General features: G+C 36.4%; 2 protein-coding genes across 4 annotated transcripts in view; both read left to right on the forward strand.

The window, feature by feature from the left end:
- Positions 1 to 16,059, forward strand: part of TUT7 (terminal uridylyl transferase 7) — a 34,904-nt gene extending 18,845 nt beyond the window's left edge. The window contains exons 14-29 of one of the 3 annotated variants that reach the window (XM_085313094.1): positions 88 to 238; positions 834 to 920; positions 2,049 to 2,149; positions 2,738 to 2,795; positions 3,484 to 3,587; positions 4,704 to 4,793; positions 4,883 to 4,996; positions 5,106 to 5,183; positions 5,869 to 6,046; positions 6,721 to 6,768; positions 6,879 to 6,970; positions 7,473 to 7,588; positions 12,088 to 12,449; positions 14,286 to 14,359; positions 14,529 to 14,592; positions 15,415 to 16,059. In XM_085313094.1, coding sequence (XP_085169220.1) covers positions 88 to 238; positions 834 to 920; positions 2,049 to 2,149; positions 2,738 to 2,795; positions 3,484 to 3,587; positions 4,704 to 4,793; positions 4,883 to 4,996; positions 5,106 to 5,183; positions 5,869 to 6,046; positions 6,721 to 6,768; positions 6,879 to 6,970; positions 7,473 to 7,588; positions 12,088 to 12,449; positions 14,286 to 14,359; positions 14,529 to 14,592; positions 15,415 to 15,482 — 1,785 coding nt within the window. In that variant the 3' untranslated portion in view covers positions 15,483 to 16,059. Of the gene's footprint in view, positions 1 to 87; positions 239 to 833; positions 921 to 2,048; positions 2,150 to 2,737; positions 2,796 to 3,483; positions 3,588 to 4,703; positions 4,794 to 4,882; positions 4,997 to 5,105; positions 5,184 to 5,868; positions 6,047 to 6,720; positions 6,769 to 6,878; positions 6,971 to 7,472; positions 7,589 to 12,087; positions 12,450 to 14,285; positions 14,360 to 14,528; positions 14,593 to 14,933; positions 15,372 to 15,414 lie in introns of those variants that run through there. The other 2 variants (XM_085313111.1, XM_085313103.1) reach the window with 2 other exon arrangements.
- Positions 15,674 to 18,755, forward strand: part of ISCA1 (iron-sulfur cluster assembly 1) — a 10,205-nt gene continuing 7,123 nt past the window's right edge. Inside the window, exons 1-2 of the mRNA XM_085312216.1 lie at positions 15,674 to 15,747; positions 18,248 to 18,521. Coding sequence (XP_085168342.1) covers positions 15,674 to 15,747; positions 18,248 to 18,521 — 348 coding nt within the window. The remainder of the gene's footprint in view (positions 15,748 to 18,247; positions 18,522 to 18,755) is intronic.

Raw genomic sequence — 18,755 nt, forward strand, 5'->3', positions numbered from 1 at the left:
TCAGTTTTATGAAAACATAGTTCAATTTCATTAAAAGACTGTATTTTTAAAAAAAAAAAAAAAAACTATTGCTTTCTATTTATGCAGTCTCCTACAATAGTATGTAGCTTGTGCAAACGGGAAGGTCACTTGAAGAGAGATTGTCCAGAAGACTTCAAGAAGATTGAGCTTGACCCTCTGCCAATGCTGACACCAAAATTTTCATTTATTTTAGATCAAGTTTGTATCCAGTGTTACCGTAAGTTTTTTTTCCTTTGGATATTGTTGTGGAGAAGAAAAGTATTGCAAAAAATAATGAAATAATCACCAACTAATGGTGCTATAAAAGTGACCAATTTATCTGCCATGTGGCATCCAACTCCATTAGATACAATTTTAGATTTTTAAGGGCTCTTACAGGACTACTTAATATAAATCTAAGAATTTAATTTTTGATTTTTTGACTACTGCTTTTAAATTCGTCTCTACTTTGAATTTCATAACTCTTCCTGTAGTTGCGGTTTCTACTAAACAAAGACATAAATGTTAAAGAAAAATCAGAGGAAGAATACTGTTCTATAACACTTCTCCACTTCTGTTCTTTTCAGTGACCCAACTTTCCTCCCTTCTCTCTCACYATTTCTGACCACCCAAAATGCATAATATGTCTAATTAATGTTTTTCTTTGAACAAGTATTTTTCTTCTACTTCATCCTTGCTTCTTCTTTCACATGTGAATCTTCTTTTGCTTTTCTCCTTGCTCTTCACCCTCCCGCTTTTCTCCTTGCTCTTGACTGTTTTTACAAATCACTTCACCTAAATTGTTGTCTGTCTGTTTTTCTGTTTTTTTTAAGAGGATTTTGCTCCAAATGTTGTAGAGGATCAGGCTCGGGAACATATACGACAAAATTTAGAAAACTTCATTAGACAGGACTTCCCAGGTAATTGTGTAGTTCTAGCTTTATATGTATACTTCAGTGTCTTCCAAGTATGTTAGCATGTCAGCAGAATAAACATTTTAGTGTTTGATCATTTGAACAACATTGTTGCTCAAAATTAGTGTATAATATTACATTGGCTTAGATTATCTTCCAACAGACATCTAATGAATACAACTTAGTCTCTCATGCGTATATATCCTATCCTAGGCTCCTCCCTGTTGACATGTATTCTGCTTTTTTAAATACAAAGGCTCCAAAATCATGGAAAAAATGTTTGAAAGGAAAAAATCTATTTGCTCAGAAGTATAGCACATAAGTAGGAAGGAAAAATGGCAAGTTAAGAAAACAACAATTAAAGTAGTAGTGGAATGGTTCTGTAACTATTGTTTTAACCTGTTCATTAGGCTGACTTCTTAGTGTTGTGTCAGTTCTTAAAAACAAGTTTTTGGTAATCCTTAAGAACACCTTTAGGATTCCTGATTTCAAGGTTAAGGAACAATATTTTAGTTCATATACACGTTTTCCTTAATTTCAGTGCTCCACTTTGTTCTTATGTTTATTGTGACAAAGAAAAATTGATAGTGTCTAGAAGTATTACAAAAAAAAAAAAAAATCTGGGAYAAGACTGGGAGAGTTTGTGCCCCTACTAAAGCTTATTGCTTTTTGAATATTTTAAACTATAGGCACAAAATCTAACCTATCTGTGAAGCCTAGTTGTTCGACACAGTTCTTTTATTTCTGGAATTCTTATCTGCAGCACCCAGACTTCAGGCTTTTAAAATTTGCAAATGAGCTTTTGGCTGGACCCTGGTATGTGGACAGATCTCTTCCTTATCATGAAGATCTCTGCAGAGAGCAATCTTCTATATTTTATCCAGATTTTAGCTCGCATGCTGATTTAATTATTTGGCTACCTAATTTGTAAAGACTCAAGTAAAAGATGCATTTGAACTAATAAAGTAGTGAGTCTTTCCTAATCAAAAAGGTTGGTGAGGAAGTTTTATATTTGAAGTACCACATAAAAACGAAATGCGTTCACACCTGTGTTAAAAAGCATGCTGTGATTTGAAGCTGTATAAAACTTGAGATTCTGCATTGATATGTTATTATCTGTCACATCTCTTACAGGAACCAAGCTGAATTTGTTTGGCTCYTCCAAAAATGGTTTTGGCTTCAAACAAAGTGATCTTGATATCTGTATGACAATTGATGGACTGGAAACTGCTGAGGTAGAAGACTTTTTTTTAAAAAAAAAACAAATGCAAAATTTTTATGACTACGTAAATTAATTGTGCATATATTGAAACAATTTTACTTTTTGTAGTAGTGYTGCAGATTAGAGGAAAATGCAAATAGGTGCCTCAAAATGTGGGTAGTATCTTGGGAATTTTTTTTACTGTTGTTCTAGATAGGCTTTTAAACATTTTGATTCACAGTACTCCATTTTCTTCTGTTTTCTGCATTGATGTTTTTCTGATATTAACTCTGCAAATAAATAGGATATATTTGTTTCAGTGTTGCAATTTTATGATGTAAAGAACTAGAAATGGAGGATAGTGGGAAAGGACTATGCCTAATATCAATTAAATTTTTAAAAAGACTATTTTAAGACCCTGTTTAGTATTGCTTTTGCAAGAATTGTCATTTTGAAACAYTTTCTGATGTTGACATCGTTCCATACAATTTGAAACCCTGAGTTAGAGAGCTGTATGCTTAATAATAAGAAATAAAAGATTTGTCTGAAATATTTTGTCTAGACCTGTTCTTTGAGATACAACTTTAGTGGGTTTTTTTGTTTTGTTTTGTTAATGTCATAGAGCCTTGACTGCATCAGAATCATTGAAGACTTAGCGAAAGTTCTCAAGAAACATTCAGGTACTTTCTTGAAAATAGAAATAAGTGGCTTCATTTATGTGACTTTAATTGATGCAATGAGAAACTTCTGGGACATTGTACATTATTGTTAAGATAAAACTGCATTAAAGAGCTTGATAGTAGTAAGAATGAGGGTATATGTTGTGAACATTTTAGATTTATTTTTGTTTACATATGGMGGTTTTTGATGTTATAACGTTCTAGGACCAGATCTAAATTGGACAGATTCATAACCTATATATGTGARAAGGAAGCTTTAAGATAGTTTGGGGCTTTAGCTTCGTAGCTACATTGCATTTGAATGTTCTGTCTCAAGTAAAAGACAGGTGCATAGAAGCTTGCCCTAGGTGTTCTGTTTTATTTACAAGAAAATGATTTTTACAGGGTTCTGATGTATCTCACATAAATTTAAGATATTTGCAGTGAACTATCAATGATCTCAAGCTTATTTTGCTATAAAATTTAGAGAAATCTTTGGTTCATTTGTGTATAAGCACATGCATATTTGTATGTATAATTTTTTGTGGATCCAGTGTTTGATGGTGATCTAAAATAAATAAATAAAAATAATTGAAATAATTGGTATCAGCTAAGATTTTATTTTGTAACATTTCTGTAGTTTTGGGTTGTGCATTTGATACTGTTATGACTGTATGTCATCATTCAACAGTTATATTTTTCATTCTAGGTCTAAGAAATGTCTTGCCTATAACAACTGCTAAAGTCCCAATTGTCAAATTCTTCCATGTCAGAAGTGGTCTTGAAGTAGACATCAGYTTATATAATACTCTGGTAAGGTTACCTCCTTTTCTATTAATAGGCAAAAATGGGGCTTCTGAGTGAGGATGAAATGCTGGTTTTACTGAAGTTCAGTAACAASTTATCAATTACCTATTTCAATTTTAGATTTTTGAGTACCATTTTTTTATTTGACTACAAGTAGAGTCAGTTATACAACTGAGACTTTAGATTTATTGCTTCTCTAAGATTATATATTTTTTTCTTAAGTAAGAGTAAACACTAATCTTTTAGGTCTTTGAGTCTTTCTGTAACTCAGAAAGAAAACATAAGTTCAGTCTTTCTCCCTCACCCCCAGTTATGACTTTTCCTTAGAATCTGAGACCTGGGATAATGATTTTGAAACCAGCTTGCCTGACCTGGGACACATGTTAAAATCTACAAAAGAGCACAAGTCTTTGGCCAAATATTTTAGAAACAAACTTTGTTTGTTTTTTTTTTCCACAATGTCTATGAAATTCAAAAGCTAGTTCCTTGAAACATCAAAAGAAAGTAAGTTTTAGGGACAAGCATTAAAATTTCTGAAGTTTCTGTATCAGCCCAAGGGTAGTCTTGAGGATACTTCAGCCACTCAGTAAGTCTGAAAGTCTGTTCTTGAACCTGTGCATCCATATGTGTCACTTGATAGCTCTCACATCTCTGGGCTGAAAATCTTTTAGTTCAAGAACTTACCTTTTACCAATTATTTTGAAAACACAGAAAAAGATTAATGCTTCCCTTTCTGAGGTACCGTTCTGTGAATGCTGCTTTGTACCACTTGTGAGCAGATTAAAGATGTTTATCAGCTCTTTAGCAGGTGATAATCTCGTTATTGAATGCTTCCTTTCTCAGTTATATACATTCTACTACTCAGGGCTTCACATTTGCTTTTGTAAAGCACAGATCTTAGCTCTAGTGTTTTTGTCCACAAATTCAGTATGACTTTTAAATAACTTGGAATGGAAAAAGTGTTCATGTATACATGTGAACTCTGCAACTATAGTACTCTGAGTCATTCCTTGACTTTGCTTATCTTAACTAAAAATGTTTTTCATGTTTTCAGAGGCTTTAGCTTATTATCTCTTTCCTGCAGGACATCTTTTTTTGTGTATGACTCTCTTATTTTTGTAGGCCTTGCATAACACAAGACTCCTGTCATCATATGCAGCCATTGATTCTAGAGTAAAGTATCTATGCTACACAATGAAAGTCTTTACAAAGGTATGTGTATTTGAGGCATACTAGAAATAGTAGCAACTACAGCAAGAGATGGTAAATATGAAAACTACAAGCAATATTTTTCTTTCTAGATGTGTGACATTGGAGATGCATCTCGAGGTAGCCTTTCTTCTTATGCATATACTCTTATGGTGCTTTATTTTCTTCAACAAAGAAATCCACCTGTTATCCCTGTTCTTCAAGAGGTACAGTATCTTAAGGAAGAAATGAGTATCATCAAGTAGTATTGAACAGAATAATGCCAAAGTGCTGGATCTGAACAGCTCTTCTAATGAGTTAATTTTGTATTTTTAGATCTACAAAGAACCAAAGAAGCCTGAAATTTTAGTTGATGGATGGAATGTTTATTTCTTTGATAAGCTAGAAGAGTTGGTGAGTGTATCAGAAAGTGAATTTGAAATGAATTGCCTGTAGCTTAATGAATGAAAAAGAATGCATTTGAAGGAACATAGTCTTCAAACATGATAGTGATATAGAAACTAGTTTCAGAAATACGATCTTTGATCATAAGTTCTGTATGGTGACAAAGAAGAAAATTATATTAGTAATACACACAAATACTAAACAAAGAAATGGAAGTGGAGTGGCTCTTGCTTTAAACATCCCAATCCCATGCTGTGAATTTTTGAGAACATAACTGATTGTATTTAATTAAGCATGAAAAATAGATTTGATAGAAATTATTTTAAGGTTTTAATGATGACTAATTGCTATATATGTCACATTACTGGGTGGAGATATCTGCTGCAAATACTGGTTCCACATCTAGCCACAATTTGTTTAATCCACTTCAATAATTTTGTATTATATGATCAAATACATTGCAAGTGAATTAAACTTTTGATAACAGGCAAAACTAAATGTTAGAAATATTTTTGTTGCTAATCTCAGTGATTAAAAAATATTGACTATTTTAAAGTCTAAATTGATTTACTAGTACTAATTATGAAGAAAAGGGAGGTATTCTAGAATAACTCAATCAAGTTTCYTTATAGAATAAAATTTATGTTAAGTATAATTATTTTGATTGAAATTCGAACATTTCTATCATTTTTAGGCTGTCATCTGGCCAGAATTTGGAAAAAATACTGAATCTGTTGGGCAGCTGTGGCTTGGACTTCTTCGTTTCTACACAGAGGAATTTGATTTTAAAGAGCATGTCATATGCATTAGGAGAAAAAGTCTGCTTACAACTTTCAAAAARCAGTGGACTTCAAAATACATAGTAATTGAAGGTAAAAGCACATGAGCGCATGAATATGTGGAATTCTTTAAATACCCATATGAAACATTTGGTCTTTCCACATGGCTTGTTTCATTTTTATGTTAGTAGATTATAAACTGCTATTTGTGCATGTTCTGAAATCTTGGCAGAACTCTCATTTAATTTTGGTATTGCTAGAAATTCTGAAAAATTTTTTCCCTCTGAAAAGAAGCTGTAAACTAAACTTCATGGCAATAACTGACTTAAATTAATTTAACTGAATGCTTTGGAGAAGCTCTTAGCTTGAGGTTTTACTCTAACTTACATTTAGTAACTCCATATTTAAGACTGATCATGCCATATGTATGTGTTACACTGTTAAGTATTACCATGGTATGAAGAAAATACACAGACACAATTTTTAAAAAGTTTCTCAAGCCATGATTCATTGGCCCATCTGATTTTCACAGGAAGCATTTCTGCTCTCCTGCTGCCTCACAAAACTTACTCTTTTATAATATTTCAGTCTGTTCGGAGCTGATCTACTCTGATTCTTTGCTCTTGGAATGAATTTRCATTAAATAAACTTGCAAAAATTTAATTTGTATATTCTGCATTAGGAATTGTGCCTTAAGTTGCTAATCTATGTATACAATCCTGATTTTGCCCTGGACATGAGTAATGCCTGTAATGCTTTTTATACAGATCCTTTTGATCTGAACCACAATCTTGGAGCTGGATTATCAAGAAAAAGTAAGTTTTCTATTCACAAATTTGAGCATAAAGTGATGATCTTATCTCAGATCTTATTTTGATGGTTTGTTTTGTATTTGGATGATTTTTTCCTCTTTTTTTTTCTTCAGTGACAAACTTTATAATGAAGGCTTTTATCAATGGGAGGAGGGTATTTGGTACCCCTATAAAAATATTTCCTAAAGAATATCCATCAAAAATGGTGAGTTGCTTTAAAGGATATGGCAATTCTAAAAGGACAGTATGTACACAGGAGTGCTTCTACAGTATATAAAGTATCTCATGTGGGAGTACGGATGCACTCTCTTTACATACTTTTCATTTAAATTTTAATGGTATTCTAACAAATCTTTATTGTGAGAGTTAGTAATAAGTATTGTTTTTCTGTTATTTGCATAGGGAAAGTGGTAACATGCAGCATACTAGTCAAATCAGGGTTTCATGGTACAGGCTTATCAGAAATGTTTGTTTCTGTCAAAACAGCCTATCATTTCTTTTTTAAACTGCAGTTAAACAGCTTGCAGACGTGGTAGTCAGAAGACTACCTGCGAAGATGCAGCAGGAGTGGCCAGTTATCTCATCTGGTCTTTCAGGAGTTCAGTTACATTTATTCTTTTCCATACCTCACTGTAGTTTTATGCTTGTTTATATGTCTTGAATTCCCAATTCAGATTTGTTTTTTGAAAGCATGGTTTCTTTTTCAGGAGTATTTCTTTGATCCAGAGGTACTGACAGAAGGGGAACTGGCACCGAACGATAGATGCTGCAGAATTTGTGGTAAAATTGGCCATTTCATGAAAGACTGTCCCATGAGAAGAAAGTGAGTACTTGGGATTTGTGTGGAACATTTCCTTAACTTTGTTTGGAAGAAATATTTGGATAGTAATCATAGAATCAGTAAGGTTGGAAGAAACYTCTGGAGATGATCTAGTCCAACCTGCCTGCTCAGGCAGGGTCACCTGGAGCATGTTAGACAGAGTTGCAACCAGGCAGGCCTTGAAGATCTCCAGAGAAGGAGACTCCACAACCTCTCTGGGCAACCTCTTCCAATGTTCTATCACTCTCTCAGTGAAAAAATTCCCCCTCATGAGCAGGCAGAACTTCATGTGGTTCAATTTCACCCATTGTCCTGTCACATGCGGTAACTGAAAAGAGTTTGTCCCCATCCCCTTGACCCCCTCCCTTCAGGTACTTGTACACATTGATAAGATCCCCCCTCAGTCTTCTCTTCCCCAGGCTGAAGAGGCCCAGCTCTCACAGCCATTCCTCACAGGGCAGATGCTCCAGCCCTCTGATCATGCTCGTAGCCCTACGCTGGACCCTCTGTAGTAGCTGCATGTCCCTCTTGTACTGGGCAGCCCAGAACTGGACACAGTACTCGAGATGAGGCCTCCCCAGGGCTGAGGAGAGGGGCAGGATCACCTCCCTCCACCTGCTGGCAACAGTCTTCGTAATGCACCCCAGGAGACCATTGGCCTTCCTGGCCACAAGGGCACATTGCAGGCTTATGGTCAACCTGTCATCAACAAGCACTCCCAGGTCCTTCTCTGCAGAGCTGCTCTCCAGAAGGTCAGCTCCCAGTCTGTACTGGTGCTCAGGGTTATTCCTATCTAGGTGCAGGACTCTGCACTTGCCCTTGTTGAACTTCAGGAGATTTCTCTCTGCCCAGCTGTCCAGCATGTCCAGGTGTCTCTGAATGGCAGCACAGCCCTCAGCTGTATCAGCCACTCCTGCCAGCATGGGATCATCAGCAAACTTGCTGAGGAGGCACTCCGTCCCTTCATCCATGTCAGTGACCAAGTACTGAGCCCTGGGGAACTCCASCAGCTGTGGGCCTTCAACTAGACYCMGYGCCACTGATGACAATGCTCTGAGCTCTGCCTTTCAGCCAGTTCTCAATCCACCTCAYTGTCCACTCATCTAAMCCACACTTCCTGAGCTTMTMYWGGAGGATGTTATGGGAGACAGTGTCAAAAGCCTTGCTGAWGTCAAGGTAYACAACGTCTGCTGCTCTTTCTTCATCAACCCAGCCAGTCATTCCATCAGAGAAGGCTATCATATTGGTTAAGTAGGATTCCCCCTTGGTGAATCCATGCTGGCTACTCCTGATCACCTTCTTTTCCTCCATATGCCTGGAGATGACATCCAGAATGAGCTGTTCCATCACCTTTCCAAGGATGGAGGTGAGGCTGACTGGCCTATAGTTGCCTGGGTCCTSCTTCTTGCCCTTCCTGAAGACTGAAGTGACATTGGCTTTCTTCCAGTCCTCAGGCACCTCTCCAGTTCTCCAGGACCTTTCAAAGATGATGGATAGCAGCTTGGCAGTAACATCCACCAGCTCCCTCAGTACCTGTGGGTGCATCCCATCAGGGCCCATGGATTTGTGGATGTCTAGCCTGCCCAGAAGGTCTCTAATSCTTTCCTCCTCAACCAAAGCAACGTCTTCCTTTCTCTGGACTTTCTCCCTTGTCTCCAGGCTCTGGGATTCYTGAGGGCTGCCCTTAGCAGTGAAGACTGAAGCAAAGAAGGCATTCAGTGATTCTGCCTTCTCTACATCCTCTATCGCTATGGCACCCACCCCATTCAGTAGTGGGCCCACGTTTCCCCAGTCCTCCTCTTGCTACTGATGTATTTGAAGCAGCCCTTCTTGTTGTCCTTAACATCGCTGGCTCAGGGACAGACTCAATTCCAACTGGGCCTTAGCCTTTCTCACTGCATCTCGCTACATACTCTGACAGCAATGACAGTAATGACAAAGGAAAGATCATACGTACTGCAAATGATTTCTTACTGCTGAGTGTGTATCAATATCAGCTTGGCAGTGGGGGCAGAAGAGTGTTTCAAAATTTTTAGTCAGTATAGAATCATAACTTTTATCAGCCACTTCTTGAGTGTTTAACAGATCTTTTTCATAGAAGACTACAGTACATGCTTTGCTTCTTTTTACTTAGCTTAAAGTTGGAAGATGCTGATTCTGGGCTTTATATAGGGAAGTAATGATTGAAGAGAATTTTCAATTCTCACCAGTCARTGCAAAGCTGAATAGCTATGTGCTGTGAAGAGCACTCATGAGAGCTTTTTACTTATTTTTATTTAGTAGCTTCTGTTTCTAGAATTYTGGTGCTCCTAGCAATAGATGCATTTTTTTGTCATGTTCACAGAATCATGCCATTCATGTCCAAAAGTTTTTTTTTTTAAAAAAAAGGCATGACAGCATGACTTTTTAAGCACATATAGACCAGAACAGTGTCCTATCCATATCCAAGAGCAAGGCTTTCTGATCCTCAGTCACCAAATATTTGAAATTCAGTAAATACCTTCCTGTAGCAAATTAATGCTATATTGATTTTCCTGCTCTTTACATGACAGTCTGAACTTAAAACTGATCTACTGATTTTTTTCTAGTAAAGACGCTGAAGCACTTTAAAGATGTCATATTTATAAGACAGTGAAAAACGGTGAATAAAACTTCAATAGCAGGAAATCATGAAAGCCTTTATGCTTATTTTAATGGAAGATCTAACCTTTGTTTAGAGTCTGAATTATATTAAATTGTAATTAAAAATCATCTACACTTTTAAATAGGTAGCTAAAAAGATGATGTAGATAAAGTTGCCTTTTTGATGCATTGTAGAGAACTGAATTAATATTGCTGAGATCATTATCTTAGTAATCTATTAAACTTTATCAAATTTAAGTATAGTAGCTGGTGATGGTTTGAAATTAGAGAATGCTGAAGGTATTCAGAAAATCCACTTTGTCTAAATTGCTGTTTTAGATACACTTGACTTAATACTGCATTCTGGAGTGAAACTCCATTTCACATATGCAGATATATTCTATGCAGCAGTAGAGCAGAAGGCAATGAGATTTTGCTTCTAAGAACATAAATGCCTTCTGAGGTCAGACCTCTGATCTGTCTGGATGAGTCCTCTGTCCAGCACTTGTAATAGGAGCTGCTGTTTATGGAAGATGTGCTGGTTAGCTGGTTTTTGCAATCTCTTCTCTTGTATTCCCCCAGCATCCACAGTTGCTGTATGAGAGCACATACCTGCCCTAGTCTTATAGTAGTCATTTGTGGACCAGAGTTGTGCCTGATTTTGTCTGATCTCTCTCTCTCTCTCTCTCTCTTTTTTAAAAAAAAAAAAAAAAAAAAACTATTATTAAATTAGTACTTTATCTGTTTTAACCCAAACTCACTTCAGTTTCATCAAGCATTCCATAGTACCGTGGGATTTAGTTAGTAGTAATTCTGCACTAGTGAGTTTGTAAGCTATGGCTGTGACCCCTTTTCTGCTGCCTTCTGTGAAGTAAAGAATTTTTTTGGTATCTCTTCCTAAGGCAGTTGTTCCCTTGATCATTTTAGCTACTTTCTCTGGTACCTTCTCTAACTCCACTACTTTGTTCTTAAGGTGTGGAGAGCAGACCAATATGCAGTATTCACRTGTACGGATGCCATGGTTTTTATATAGCAACAGAATGCTTTCTGTCTTGTTCTCAGTATTTCATGTGATGATACCAATATCTTGTTAGCCTTTTTGGCTGCTACTGTTTGTCAATCTGTTAATTTGGGGAAATTCTCTAAAATTATTTAAAATCTCTTTCCTTAGTTCTAACTGCCAGCTCCCGRTTCAACATCATCTAAACTATGTCTATATAATTTTCCCTAGATGTATTCCTTTACATTTATCTACACTGAAGTTCATCTGCTACCTTTTTGCTCATTCACTCATTTGTTTGAAGGTTATTTTCAAGTTGCTAGCCATTAGTGCTGTATGTAACTGACTGAAAGAGCTTAGACTTGGAGGTTTCACTGATGTCTCCTCCAGGTAATGAATTAATAGGTGAAGTAAAACCTGTCCRGCGGTAATACCTCAGTTTCCATTACTATATCTTTAAGTCTTAGAATGTTAGAAGTTTCTCCTATAGGAAAGATTTTTAGAAATACTGTGTTTCAGACTAGTGGAAGGAAGCAAGATTTCTGATGGAAATGTACAAAAAGGGAAAAGAAAAAGTATACTCCCATTTTCATAGTTTCTTAGCATTTTGCTTGGTGTTCCTTCTCTTCTGCTTGTCTGTTGCAATTCCAGGAGATAGATTTTTGTTTATATTTCTTCAGTGTAGTTATTAAATTTTAGTGCTATGTTGTAATATAATTGTAAAGTTACATTATTAAGGATAGATTACATTCACTCTCCTACCAAGCAGTGCTATAGTAAGGAGATGGATGCATTAATTCAATTTATTTAACCCACTGAAGAAATACATGGAGATTGTCATCTATATGCAACTTTTTTTTCCTCTGCGTATGAATGTAAGGCCTATGAACCCTGCAGCCTTTTTCTTCTCCTGCAGACTGAGGCGACGACATGATTATGAAGATATCAAAAACCAAAAGTACACAGAAAACAAAGAGAAAAGAAACAAAGAGGACAAAGAAATTCAGAGTAAAACAACAGAAAAAGAGAGCTCAACTAATGAGGGAAAGCTGCAGCTATGTACACCTCAGAAGAGCAAAATAGCAAGAGGAACAGTAGAAACTGGAAGAGACAAGGCTTCCAGGCAATCAGCAGATAAGTGGAAGCGTCTGGAAGACAGAGACTTGAGAGAAAAACGTTGTTTTATCTGTGGAAGAGAAGGTCACATTAAAAAAGAATGCCCACAGTATAAAGGACCTACAGGTATGAAACAAATACAGTTGAGTAGTTTAAACAATTTATGTTTTTTTTTTTTTGTTTATTTAACAGAGTTGACTAAAGGATAAGGTTTCTGCATTTATGACATCATTCAAAGTTACTTCTTTAAAAAATGCAGTCACACGTGGTCAGTTTTCCCTTCACCCTCACCTACCTTTTGAAACATTGTTGTAGCCTGAGATATATGACTTAGTTTCTTGTAGAAAGGGTTAGAATAGAAAGGATATTGTATAGAAAGGCTGTTACTTTCTAGTATGTCAAAACTGTTTCCATTGCTTTCACTATAGTTTGCTAACATTTCAAAGTTCAAATTTCATTTCATGACATTGTAATAGCAATAGTAGCTAGTTTGTAGTTCTTCCCATTACCTGAAACGGACTTCTCCCATATTCAAGTCATTAAGACAGTGTACAATTGCTCTAATAGAATATTGTGAATAAAATAGAGTAAAAAACATTCCTCCCAACTTGGCTGTCAGAGGGATACTCTTCACAGCAATGTMTTATTTTTCTCTCTAACCCAACTAGCAAATTTTCTGACTGACAGACTTGTAAGCAACAGTGAACTACTAAACAGTAGCAAAGTCATCCCTTCAGATCAGAAATGTCTGTTATCATCTGTCTCGCAAATGAAGGTCACTGTAAGAGAAAAATGAGACTCCCTAAGATGGTGTCTTTAGTTATATTTCAAATAAACATAGTATTAGTTTTTCTTTATATATATCTAGAGCCACTTAAATTTATGCTAAGAAGGTCTGCTGTACAGATTACTCTGTTACTTTAAGAGACCGAGTTATAATAGGAGTCCTTTGCATAAACATAGTTTTAGATCAGCCCTTCTCTACCAGCAAAAATATTCTGTCCTGTTTAGATAAACAGGCTCTMCTTATATATCAGATGTTTGCAGTGTAAGAGGGCATTAGAGTGTGCTGTAACTAGATATTGGAAGTACYAAGTATACTGAGAATGTTCAAGATACTGAAATGTATTCATAGTTTTGTCAAACCACTAAAAGTATTGGGTGAACAGAAGTGTTTTAAAAAAATCAAGCTACATTGTATTTATTTGCTGACCTTTTGAAGGTTCAAGTCAAGTCTAAATTTATTCTTTTGAATTTTTGTATTTTTGACCCAATCTGTTTGAACATTTCTTCTTACCATTACATTAAGATGAAAAGGAGTATATCTGACTGTTCTAGAGTCACTGACACTGCTGTCATATACTATTCTGTATATTGGAATGGTGCTCAGACTGTACATGTGTGCAAAAATTACTAATTCTGRAGCAAAATTTTTGACTATTATTTGTATTTTGGGAAAGACTGAATTTGAGGGAGAGAAGTATTACTGTGGGTTGAGTCTTTTTTCCCCTTTTTTTTTCTTTTTTCCCTCCCCATTCTTCCTTTGTGCACAAAGTGTTCTTTCTAGGTGAGCAGACTACCTAAGGGTCTTTTTTTTTTTTTTTTTTTTTTTTTTTTTCTCCTTGTACTATAAAAATTTCATGGGGCTAGGTATGGTGTGGATGATTCACACTATCCCAGTATCATTTTCAGTTTTTCTCTGAAGGTCCCTATTTACTTCTGTTGATTCTAGAGGAAGGTAGCTTAACTTACTGTCAGTTGCAAACTTGGGTGCTTATCTGTAAGTAAGATGGAAAATGGCSACAATAAGGCAAGATCCATATTATAAAATAAATGAAGATAATGTCCTATTTTCTTGTCTTATGAAGGTAGATTTTCAATATTCTGGGATTTTTATATCTTATAGTATCTGAGAGATAAAATGAGATTCAAATTAGTAAATYTTTGTTATAACCTTTTCAGGTAGTTCAAAATCTGAAGTGTTATGTGGATCCCCTTTACCCAGTGCTGCAAAACATGCTGGTAGATTAAATCAGGTAAATACCAAATATCTTTTCTTAAACCTCTTTCTCCTTAAATGTACTAAAGCCCCTGTAAAGTACCTAGCAATAGATTGACATAAGCTTTTAAGGAGACCTTTTTATTTTTGTTTGTGGAATGCCATAATTCAATTTTTATTCATCACTAAATATATGTTGTCTATAGGGAATGCTTATACATGAAGAAAAAAAGAAACAAAAAGGAAAAGTGTTTTTGAGTCCCCAATCAGGTTTGTATCTCTTAATTCAGAAATTCGATATAAAAGCATGACTCTCTAACCTGCTTTTCCTATCGGTCCTTACTGGAACTCTGCACAATATATTGAACACAGCCACAGTCCAAATAGGTTGCCAGATAATTCTGAAGTGAATCCAATTCTTGTTTTACTGAAAAAATGTGTAGTTTTTTGGTTTTGTTTTGGAAGTAAAACTTGTAAGGCATGCCAGTTCTCTTTGCAATTTGTTTTTCAGAGAACTTTGACAGATTTATTTTGCAAATGGATGCATTGGTTTTTATCCATCTCTGCTTTCCTTCGTATTTTTGTGTATGGTGTTCTATGTCTCTCTTCAGGGATCACATGTGGAACACTTTCTTCTGAGATTTCCTCAGAGTAATCATCTAGAATTCCACATGATCAGTTAACATAGCAGAGTATATGAAAGCATGTCCTTTGTCTGCGCTTCCAGCGTGCATGAAAGTTGCTTACACTGACAAGCAGAGGTCAGATCATGGCATAAAGGCCTTTATGTACTGTCTCTGGATCAGAGATATGTTGTATGTATTGTTAGAGGCATGGTTGCAGCTGCAGCTAGGCTTACAGCAATTTTACACACTTGTTTGATGAAGGTTTTTAAAACAACTACTTTTTAACTGAGTCTTGAATGCAACTCTACTGTTCATTAGCAGCATTAGTAATAGCATAAAGTAGACTTGTGCTTGCTTTCATCATAATTTGAAAGTTTTTCTCCTAATGCTTGAATGTTTGTTGTTTTTTGTCTTTTAAAAAACTTTCAAAGAATAATTCCTTTTTTTTTCCCCTTCCCAATCTTAGGCAGCCTTTCCAATAAATACATGACTCAGGGAAAAGCCTCACAGAAGAGGACCCAGCAAGAATCATGAGGGATAGGAAGCACTGTTAAATTGCAATACAGGCCATTCATTCATTTTAAACTTTTCCCTTCTTTGGCTAAAGCATCTGGATTCACAGGACAGCAGCATAAATGATCTTCAACTTAACTTTAAAGAGACATGGTATTTTATTTTAGATTGCTAGTCCAAAAAAACTGCAGATTTTAATACCATCACCTACCATGGACCCCTGCTCTGAAATAGATTATTTGAGCATTTTAATGGAAAGCGATGATGTTTTGTATTTGTTTACTAGGTAAAACATGTAGATAAGAGCAGGTACTAAAACTGGACCATTTTCAAGATTTTATTATTCAACTTAATCCTTTCAAAATGCACTAAAATTGTGTGCAAGCCAAATAAATGATCTATTTTCTTCAAAAATTGTTTTTTTTTTGGGGGGGGGGAAGAGGAAATAGTATTTATTTATGTTGGTTGCTTACTGAATCCTTGTATAAGTGTTTAAAATGTTTGTAGACTGCTAYAGCTGTGTTGCAAACTTTTTTTCTGTAGACAACTGAAAACATGATAAGTAAATATATTTTAAAAAAATCTCTGTGGACAAGCAGTGCCATTGAGTTTTTTCTTTTTCTTTTTTTTTTTTTAATCCCTTATGTGATTTTTATGAGAGTTCATTTGCTGCTGTGCTTGTACAGGAAAAATAAAGAGACAGACAAAGGTCAGTCCTGTTTGCTGCTAAGAATCTTTTATCATGGCCTTGAAGACACAGACGAAACTGCTTCAAGGATTAAAAAAAAAGATTTGGCAATTGGGGAAAATGCATTTCCATTTTCAAAAAATGTGAAGAGGATCCTTCTACCAGCCAATAATTTAATTAATGTTATCAACTTGAACCTTACTTGAAGTCCTGCCATAGCTGGTAATGTACCATCTTATCCTGTTACCATCTTATCCTGTTCAGGAAAGAATTATTTACATGGTAAAATGGAAAACACTGTTATTTATGATTTTGAAATAAAAAATCAAAATTCAGACCAGTTTCTAAATTTCTTCTTACACTATACTTAGTTTTCATTATTCTTGATTTAAATGCAAATTATTTATAACTTATTAGAATATTATCTCTGCTCTTTGAAACATGATGTTTTAAATTATTTTTCTTTAATTAATAAAGGTAAAACTTTAATAAGGTAAAAACTGGAAAAGAGGCCTTAGGCAACTGGAATCCAAACTGCTTTTGGGTTTCACCTGTAACCATCCACTTATAAATTTCTAAATATGCAATATTCTCCCAGAAATTCTTTTGTATTTCTTCCTCACCATATTTTCAAGCAAAATCTTAGCCAACAACAAACAGAAAATTTCAGCTTTCTTCTATATTTTTYCATATAAAAATAAGTTATTTTCCCTCTTCATATTTAAGTTTCTTCTTGTGCTTTTATTCATAACCAAATGATGCAGATGCTGACCTTGTGTATGCAATGGCTTATTTAGCCCTCTGTTCAGAGCCAGCTTGTTTTTGCTGATGGGAAATATATAAACATGTAAGGGACAACAGCGTCAGAGCATGTAAAGATGGAACACATGTCTTAACAAAAATCAGATATGCACATACCCTCTTCCATTTCTGWTATTTTGTTGTTTAACTGTGAAGCTTTCAGCTATGAAACTCTGAACTGACATTTGGATGAAAACAAATTCTGCCGTTTCCCAGTCCTCTCACTTTGAAGCTGCTGCTTCCTTATGAAACTGCAAGTTTTATATTGTTAGTATCTCATAGTCCTAAAATAACCCCCACACACATCTGTCAATATATTAAAGTCTTAAACCAGTAAGTTACTAGATGCATGTTTGCCTAAACAATATTTAAATAATGTAGCAATAACTTACAATAGAATGATCTGKAACAGAATAAACACAGTTGATGAGACATACTTAATCTGCTGGATCGATTATTAAAGCTTAGTTTATTGTAAAATCTTAGGAAAGGGATCGATTGAAAACTTRAATAGAAGAAGAGTTAATTCTTCCTAACATTCTTGATATCCAAGATCCTGCTTGCCTCATTTCAGGGTATTTTCAAGGGAGCAATGCTCCACATTTAATACAGCACTTGTTTTTTTTTTTTTTCCAAAACAAAGTTTCTAGAAAAAGAACAGTATCAAAACTAATAGTAATAAACTAATTCTAATAGTTTACAACTAAGCTATGGCTAATAGTAATGAACAGTAATAGGTCAGAAAATCAAAAAGCAAATACTTGCTGATGAATGGAATATATATTTAGTCACATTGCTCCTAACATTGCCCTCTGCCAAATTTYAGTAATAACCACCCCTGAGGACAGAACAGGCATTTAGTGCCTGCTCAGTAGCTAGCCTGTCCTTAGTATTTGTGTTAAAAGTGGGAGATGCTCATAATTCTGTAGCATCTCTTAATGTCTCTTAATGAATTAGAAGTTTCTAACTTACTACTTCCCTTTTGTTATTTTCTGGAAAATGTTACATTTAGGGAGGTCAGATGGCTTAGCCATAGAAGCCCCTGCGTGTTCATTCAATTTACTGCCATTTATTAATCTTTGGAAGTTTTTTTTTTTTTCTGGAACAATTGTGCTACTTCTTGGGAGCTTGGGGAGGCTGTAGAAAGAGCCACACTAGCCCATACTGTCCCTCAAATAATACGGTGGGACAGTAAGTGAGCTGATGGTAGTATCCATGGGTGTTTTTTTTAAAAAAAAAAAAAAAAAAAGAGGGAAGAAGAAGGTGCTTGTCTGCTTCATCCCTACGCTTTCCACAGGTGTCCTGTGCTGTCAGTAGCGAACGGTGCAGGAAAAGGCGGGGAGCAGGAGGAGGAGGTTGTGTTTCAGCTGCGCGGCACAGCTAACCGTCCTCCTGGCTCCAGGCTTGCCCGCGTTCCGGGTGGGTCGGGCCCGGAGGCCGATCGGCGGGCCGGCCTGCGCCTGCCGCGCGCCTTCCGCCGGGGAGCACACGAGGCGGAGGTAAACGGCGCGGGGCGCCTGCGCAGTACGGGCGGCCGTCCTCCGCCGGCGGTGCGCCAGCTTCGCACGCAGGCTAGCTGCCTCTGATCGGGCGTTTTACCGAACAGTTTGCCCGCGGCTTAGCTGCCCTGCGTGTCAACTCCGCGCTGTCCCGCCCTCTCTTCCGGAGCGCGGCTCCGCGGTTCGGCCGGCGCTGCCGGCACCGCCGCTGCCGCAGGGGCGGAGGCCGGTGCCGCGCCCCTCCCCCGCCGCCTGGCGCGGGCCCTAACGGCCGGCGCGGGCCTCGCCACGCGCAGCGGGCGGCTC

The sequence above is a fragment of the Rhea americana genome, unplaced genomic scaffold (assembly GCF_003343005.1).
Source record: "Rhea americana isolate MKP2758 unplaced genomic scaffold, rheAme1 scaffold_11, whole genome shotgun sequence".
Lineage (NCBI taxonomy): Eukaryota > Metazoa > Chordata > Aves > Rheiformes > Rheidae > Rhea > Rhea americana.